The 7,979-nt window shown below is 72.4% G+C and overlaps 1 protein-coding gene across 2 annotated transcripts; it reads left to right on the forward strand.

Moving 5' to 3' along the window:
• The first annotated feature begins 1,962 nt into the window (after window positions 1-1,962).
• On the forward strand, window positions 1,963-7,641 carry CD63 (CD63 molecule). 2 transcript variants are annotated; one of them, XM_084223565.1, is made up of 8 exons: window positions 1,963-2,009; window positions 2,630-2,707; window positions 3,547-3,735; window positions 4,744-4,818; window positions 4,902-4,997; window positions 5,085-5,228; window positions 5,307-5,390; window positions 7,461-7,641. In XM_084223565.1, exons 2-8 carry the CDS (start codon window positions 2,642-2,644, stop codon window positions 7,524-7,526), a joined length of 720 nt encoding a protein of 239 aa, XP_084079691.1. In that variant the 5' UTR covers window positions 1,963-2,009; window positions 2,630-2,641; the 3' UTR covers window positions 7,527-7,641. The 2 variants fall into 2 exon arrangements, with proteins under 2 accessions (XP_084079691.1, XP_084079690.1); XM_084223564.1 differs by having other exon boundaries at window positions 2,000-2,029.
• Window positions 7,642-7,979: the final 338 nt, after the last annotated feature.

Raw genomic sequence — 7,979 nt, forward strand, 5'->3', positions numbered from 1 at the left:
GGTCCCCATTTGCCCCACCCTGGGGTCCCCATTCCCCCCATCCCAGGATCCCCATCACCCCCGCTGTCCCCACCCTGGGGTCCCCATTCCCCCATTTGGGGTCCCCATTCCCCCCCCGCTGTCCCCACCCCGGGGTCCCCATTCCCCCATTCCCCCCATCCCAGGATCCCCACCCCCGCACTGTCCCCACCCCTCTGTCCCCCCCTCACCTGTCCCCATGTCCCCTCTCCCCCCGCAGGTGGCAGGGTCGCTACCACTGGGGGGTGGCGCACGGCGACACGCGGCTGTGCTCGCTGTCCCCGCCGCCGCCGCGGCCGCGTCCCCGCGTGGTGCTGAGCCGGGCGGAGGGCGCGGCGGTGCGGGGGGCTCTGGCCTCGCTGGGCGGGGGTCCCCCGCTCTTCGCCGCCGGGGCCGGCTACAAGCTGCTCTGCGTGGCGCTGGGGCTGGCGGACGCCTTCGTGCTGTCGCAGGCCACCACCTTCGCCTGGGACTCGTGCGCCCCGCACGCCATCCTGCGCGCCCTGGGCGGCGGCGTGGTGGCCTTGGCGGCGGCGCTGCGCGACGGCGACACCGGCGACACCGGGGAGCCCCCCGAGCTGCGCTACCACCGGCCCGAACCGGGCCGGGCCGGGCCCGAGCGCTGGGCGAACCGCGGGGGGCTCGTGGCGTTCGTGCATCCCCCGCACCTGCGGGCGGTGCTGGGGGCGCTGCGGGGGCTGCGGGACGTGGGGGGCACGGGGGGCACCGGGGGCGTGGGGGGCACGGGGGAGATTGGGGACAATGGGGGCATGGGGGGCACTGGGGGCACGGGGGGCATGGGGGAGATGGGGGGCACGGGGGAGATGGGGGGCACGGGGGGCACCGGGGGCACGGGGGAGATGGGGGGCGTGGGGGAGATGGGGGAGATGGGGGGCACGGGGGGCACCGGGGGCACGGGGGAGATGGGGGGCACCGGGGAGATGGGGGGCGTGGGGGAGATGGGGGAGATGGGGGGCACGGGGGGCACCGGGGGCATGGGGGGCACGGGGGAGATGGGGGAGATGGGGGGCACGGGGGAGATGGGGGGCACGGGGGGCACCGGGGGCACGGGGGGCACAGGTGGCACGGGGGACATGGGGAGCTCGGGGGAGATTGGGGACAATGGGGACACGGGGGGCACCGGGGGAACGGGGGGTTTGTGACACGGGCTTGGGGAAATTGGGGGGGGGGGTCGGGGGGCTGGCACCCCGTGGTGGGGGGGGGGGGTCTGGGGGTGCGTTGGGGTTGGGGGATTTGGGGGGCTGGGACCCCAGGGGGGGGCTGGGGGGCTTGGGAACCCCAGGGGGGGCCGAGACCCCTGGTAAAAAGTAGGGGGGCGCAGGGACCCCGGGGGGGGGGTCAGGGGGATTTGGGGGGCCGGGACCCCCGGGGGGGGGGTCAGGAGGGGCTGGGACCCCAAGGGGGAGGGGCTGGGGGTCCCGAGGACCTTGGGGTGCAGGACCAGGGTGACAGGGACCAAGGACAGGGGGACAGCAGGACAGGGGGACAGCAGGGACAGGGGGACAGCAGGGACCCCCGGGGTGGGCTCAGGAGAATTTGGGACCCCCGGTGCGGGTCGGGGGTCGCAGGGACCCCGGGGCGGGTCGGGGGGATCCGGGAGCCCGGCGCGGGTCGCGGTGGGAGCTCAGAGTCCCGGGCCCCCTGTGCGGGACCCCCGGTGTCCCCAAGTGTCCCCAAGTGTCCCCCCCCCAATAAAGGGTCGCTCGCAGCCGTTGGTGTTCTGCCGGACCGGGGGCGGTCCCGGTGCCGGTGCCGGGCCGGGGGGCGGTGCTGGTCCCGGTCCCGGTGCCGGTGCCGGTTCCAGGCCGGGGGCGGTCCCGGTGCCGGGGCGGTTCCGGTCTCGGTCCCGGGCCGGGGGGCGGTCCCGGTGCCGGGGCGGTTCCGGTCTCGGTGCCGGGCCGGGGGGCGGTCCCGGGGCGGTCCCGGGGCTCTCTGGGCTCGCCCCCGTCACATGATCGGGAAGGGCGGCGGTGAGCGGGACCGGGATCGGGTGGGGAACGGCACCGGGACCGGGGGGAAACGGGGGAGGGGGAACGGGACCGGGACCACCGGGACCGGGGGAAAAACGGCACCGGGACCGGGGGGAAACGGCACCGGGACCACCGGGACGGGCGGGACTGGGGGGAAGAACGGCACCGGGACCGGGGGGACTGGGGGGGTAAACGGGACCGGGACCGGGACCGGGGGAACCGGGGGAGGACGGGGAGGGACCGGGACCGGGACCACCGGGAGCGGGTGGAAGCGGCACTCGGGACCACCGGGAACCGGAAGGGGAACAGCGCCGGGAGCGGGGCGGGGGGGGAACAGCCCCGGGACCACCGGGACCGGGGGATGAAGCAGAACCGGGAGCGGGACTTGGGAGGGAGCGGCACCGGGAGTACCGGGAGCAGTACCGGCACCTCCGGGAGTACCGGGAGCGGTACCGAGAGCGGCGCCGGGCCGTCGGGCCGGGGGGGAGCGGTACCGGGGCCGGTACCGGTATCGGGGCGGGGCCCGGGCCGGCGGTTCCTCGGCCGCGGGGAGCGGTACCGGCCGCGGTGGCGGGCCCGGTGCCGGTACCGGAGGCGGTGCTGAGCGGCGGCTCCCGCAGCACGGCCGGGCCATGGCGATCGAGGGGGGGATGAAATGCGTGAAGTTCTTGGTTTTCTTCTTCAACTTCATCTTCTGGGTGAGTCCGCGCCCGGGGGGGCACCGGGGGCGTCCCGGCACCGGCAGAACCGGGCGGATCCCCCCGGCCACCCCCAATTCGGGGGTCGCGGGCAGCGGGGGGGTCCCCGGTGCTGGGGGAGGCGCGGGAGGGGGGGTTGGTGTCACTCTGGGGGGAGCCACATCCTGTCCCCAGCGGGTCCGGGGGGGGACACGGGGGACCCCAAAGCGAGGGGGGGGGTGGGGGAACCGGGGGGGAACCGGGGGGACCCCCGGGAGGGGCGGGACGGGGCTTTGGGGAAGTGGGGGTGAGGAAAGAGCGGCGGGAGCCAACGGCCGGACCGGGGTGGGGGGGACACGGGGGGGACCCGGGGGGGACCCGGGGCCCCTTCCCGCCCCCCCGGCGGGGCCGGCGCTGTCCCCACCCCGGCTGAGTCACCCTGGGGGGCCGCGGGGGGGACGCGGTGACACGGCGGGACGCGCTGCCAACCCCCCCCCCCTCCCCCGGTGTTTGTGCGGCCCCGCGGGCACACCGGGCACGGGGAGGGGGCCGGGGGGGGGATGGGATGAACCCCCCCCAACCCCCCCGGGACCCCCGAGCGGGGCCGGAGCCCCCCCCCGCGCTCCCGTGGCCGGAAGGGCCGGACTTCCTCAACTTCTCCGTGTCCCCCCCGTGTCCTCCCCTCCCCCGTGTCCCCTCCGTGTCCCCCCCGTGTCACCTCCCCCACGGGGGGGGCTCCACCGGTGTCCCCCCCCCCCTCATTTTGTCCCCAAATCGGGGCGGGCCGCGGCGCCGCGGGGGGGTTTGGGGAGGGGGCTGGGGGGGGTCCCGGCTGTCCCCGACCCCCGGTGCCCCCCCAGGTGTGCGGCGTGGCCCTGATCGCCGTCGGCAGTTACGCGCTGGTGGCGCTCGGTAGGGCCCCGGTGGCGCCGGTGGGCGGCCCCGGCTGGGCCCCGGTGGGCGTCGTGGTGCTGGGGGTCGTCATCTTCTTCACCTCCTTCTTCGGCTGCTGCGGCGCCTGGAAGGAGAGCTACTGCATGGTCACCACGGTGAGGGGGGCAGCCCCCCGGGACCCCCCCGGGACACCCCCGGGACACCCCCGGGACACCCCCGGGACCCCCCGGGACCCCCGACCCAGCCCGGAATGGGGAAACCCCCCCGGACCCCCCGACCCGGCCCTTGGTGGGGGCAGCACGATGAGTGTCCCCATCTGACCCCCCCCCCTTTGTGACCCCGCCTTTGTCACCCCCCATTCTGACCCCCCCCGTGACCCCCCCAAACCCCCCCAGTCCCTCCCAGCCCCACCAAACCCCCCCTGACCCCCCCAGACCCCACAAACCCCCTCTGTGACCCCCCCAGACCCCCCCTGACCCTCCCCTGACCCCCCCAAACCCCCCCAGGCCCCCCCAAACCCCCTCTGTCATCCCCCGTGCCCCCCCAAACCTGCTCTGTGACCCCTCCTACCCCCCCAGACCCCTCTGTGACCCCCTGTGCCCCCCCAGACCCCCCAAACCCCCCCAGCCCCCTGGCCCCCCCCAAACCCCCCCCAGCTCCTGACACCCCCCTGACCCCCCGTGCCCCCCCTGACGCCCCCTGCCCCCCCAGTTCGCCCTCCTGCTCAGCCCCCCCAGTCCCCCCGACCCCCCCAAACCCCCCCAGCCCCCCCGTGCCCCCCCTGACGCCCCCCGCCCCCCCAGTTCGCCCTCCTGCTCAGCCCCCCCAGTCCCCCAGCCCCCCCAGCCCCCCCAAACCCCCCCCGACCCCCCCAAACCCCCCCTGACCCCCCCAGCCCCCCCTGACGCCCCCTGCCCCCCCAGTTCGCCCTCCTGCTCAGCTCCCCCAGCCCCCCCAGACCCCCCTAAACCCCCCCTGACGCCCCCAGTCCCCCCAAACCCCCCCGACCCCCCCAAACCCCCCTTGCCCCCCCTTGCCCCCCCAGTTCGTCCTCCTGCTCAGCCCCTCCAGCTCCCCCGACCCCCCCAGCCCCCCCAAACCCCCCCAGCCTCCCCAGCCCCCCTGACGCCCCCTGCCCCCCCTGACGCCCCCTGCCCCCCCAGTTCGCCCTCCTGCTCAGCCTCATCTTCCTGGTGGAGGTCGCCGCCGCCATCGCCGGTTACGTCTTCAGGCACCAGGTGGGGATCCCTGCCCCCCCCCCAGACCCCTCCCCACCCCCGGGGGTCTCTGCCCCCCCCGTGACCCCCCCGTGCCCCCCCAGGTGCCCGGGCTGGTGGAGGAGGGGCTGTGGGAGGCCGTGAGGGGCTACGAGCGGGACCCCTCCTCAGCCGCGGCCGTGGACGCCATCCAGGAGAAGGTGAGCCCGGGGGTCTCCCCAACAATTTGGGGAGGGGGCTTCTCCCGTTTTGCCCCCCCCCCGCCGTTCCTGACCCTTTTCCCGCAGTTTCTCTGCTGCGGGGTGAACAATTTCACCGACTGGGCGGGCGTGGGGCGCTTCGGGGCCAACGACTCCGTGCCCGCCTCCTGCTGCCGCCGGCCCGGCCCCGCCTGCGGCGCCCACCCCGGCCCCGCCACCGTGTTCGCGCAGGTGAGACCCCTCCCCAATTCCCCAATCCCCCCCGGGGGTCCCCCAGCCCCCCTGACCCCCCTGACCCCCCCATCCCAGGGCTGCCTGCCGAGCCTCGAGGCCTGGGTGAGGAGGAACGTGCTGGTGCTGGCGGCCGTGGCGCTGGGCGTCGCCTTCTTCGAGGTGAGGGACCCCCAAAATGGGGTGGGACCCCCCAAAATGGGGTGGGACACCCCCCAAAATGGGATGGGACACCCCCCGAATGGGATGGGACCACCCCAAAATGGGCTGGGATCCCCACAAAATGGGATGGGACACCCCCGAAATGGGATGGGACACCCCCAGAATGGGATGGGACCCCCAGTGAGACCCCCCCAAAATGGGATGGGACACCCCCCAAGTGGGATGGGACACCCCCAAAATGGGATGGGACCCCCCCAAAATGGGATGGGACACCCCCAGAATGGGATGGGACACCCCAAAATGGGATGGGACCACCCCAAAATGGGCTGGGATCCCCACAAAATGGGATGGGACACCCCCCGAATGGGATGGGACCCCCACAAAATGGGATGGGACCACCCCAAATGGGATGGGATCCCCACAAAATGGGATGGGACACCCCCAAAATGGGATGGGACCCCCACAAAATGGGGTGGGACACCCCCAAAATGGGCTGGGACCACCCCCAAATGGGATGGGACACCCCAAAATGGGATGGGACCACCACAAAATGGGATTGGACCCCCCCCAAAATGGGATGGGACCACCCCCCAAATGGGATGGGACCACCCCCCAAATGGGATGGGACACCCCAAAATGGGATTGGACCACCCAAAATGGGATGGGATCCCCCCAAAATGGGATGGGATCCCCCCAAAATGGGATGGGACCCCCACAAAATGGGGTGGGACACCCCCCCCAAAATGGGATGGGACCACCCCAAATGGGATGGGACACCCCCCTGAATGGGCTGGGACACCCCCTGAATGGGATGGGACACCCCAAAATGGGATGGGACACCCACAAAATGGGATGGGACCCCACCCCAAAATGGGATGGGACCCCACCCCAAAATGGGATGGGACCACCCCAAAATGGGATGGGACCCCCACAAATGGGATGGGACCACCCCAAAATGGGATGGGAACCCCCCAAATGGGGTGGGACACCCCCAGAGTGGGCTGGGACACCCCCAAAATAGGATGGGACACCGCCAAAATGGGATGGGACACCCCCAGAATGGGATGGGACACCCCCAAAATAGGATGGGACACTGCCAAAATGGGATGGGACCACCCCAAAATGGGATGGGAACCCCACAAAAATGGGGGCTGGGACCCCCCCCCAAAATGGGCTGAGACCCCCCCAAAATGGGCTGGAACCCCCCCCCAAAATGGGATGGGGCCCCCACAAATGGGATGGGACACCCCCAAATGGGATTGGACCACCCCAAATGGGCTGGGACACTGGGACACCCCCCCCCCCCCCCCACCCCCGCCAATGTGGGGCTGACTGTCCCCCCCCATTGTCCCTGTCCCTGTTCCCCCAGGTCTGTCACTGTCCCTGTCCCCCCTGTCCCTGTCCCCCCTGTCCCTGTCCCCACTGTCACCGTCCCTGTCCCCATTGTCCCTGTCCCAATTGTCACCGTCCCCCCAGGTCTGTCCCTGTCCCTGTCCCCCTGTCCCTGTCCCCAGTGTCACCCTCCCTGTCCCCCCATCCCTGTCCCCAGTGTCACCCTCCTGTCCCTGTCCCCACTGTCACCGTCCCTGTCCCCCCAGGTCTGTCCCTGTCCCCACTGTCACCCTCCCTGTCCCCCTGTCCCTGTCCCCAGTGTCACCTCCTGTCCCCCCAGGTCTGTCCCTGTCCCCCTGTCCCCAGTGTCACCTCCTGTCCCCCCAGGTCTGTCCCCACTGTCCCTGTCCCTGTCCCCAGTGTCACCCTCCTGTCCCCCCAGGTCTGTCCCCACTGTCCCTGTCCCTGTCCCCAGTGTCACCCTCCTGTCCCCAGTGTCACCCTCCCTGTCCCTGTCCCCAGTGTCACCTCCTGTCCCCCCAGGTCTGTCCCTGTCCCCCTGTCCCTGTCCCCACTGTCACCGTGCCTGTCCCCACTGTCCCTGTCCCCAGTGTCACCATCCCCGTCCCCCCAGGTCTGTCCCTGTCCCCAGTGTCACCTCCTGTCCCCCCAGGCCTGTCCCTGTCCCCCCAGGTCTGTCCCTGTCCCTGTCCCCAGTGTCACCTCCTGTCCCCCCAGGTCCTGGGCGTTCTCTTCTCCTGCTGCCTCATGCGGGGGATCCGCAGCGGCTACGAGGTCATGTAGCCCCCCCAAATTCCTGCCCCCCCAATTCCTGCCCCCCCAAATTCCTGCCCCCCCCTGGGGGTCTTGGGGGGCTCGGGGGGGGGGGCCTGGGTTTGCAATAAAGAGGAGAAGCTTCTGGAAAGCCCGGAGGGACTGGGGGGTTTGGGGGGGTCTGGTGGGGGAGGTCCCTTTGAGGGGTTTGGGGGGGGGTCTCTGGTGGGTGGGGGGCTCCTTTTGAGGGGTTTGGGGGGATCCCTTTGAGGGGTTTGGGGGGGGTCTTTGGGGTGGGGGGTCTCTCCCTCCTGGGGGGGGACAGGGACCCTCATGGGGTTTGGGGTCTCTTATGGGTTTGAGGGGCTCCATCCTGGAGTTTTGGGGTCTCCCCCCGTTCCCCACATGGGGTCAAGGGACTGGTCCTGGTGGCCCTGGGGGTTCTGTGTGCCCAAATCCTCAGTGTCCCCAAATCCTCAGTGT

Source organism: Fringilla coelebs (assembly GCF_963513975.1).
Source record: "Fringilla coelebs genome assembly, chromosome: 30".
In the NCBI taxonomy this organism is placed as follows: domain Eukaryota; kingdom Metazoa; phylum Chordata; class Aves; order Passeriformes; family Fringillidae; genus Fringilla; species Fringilla coelebs.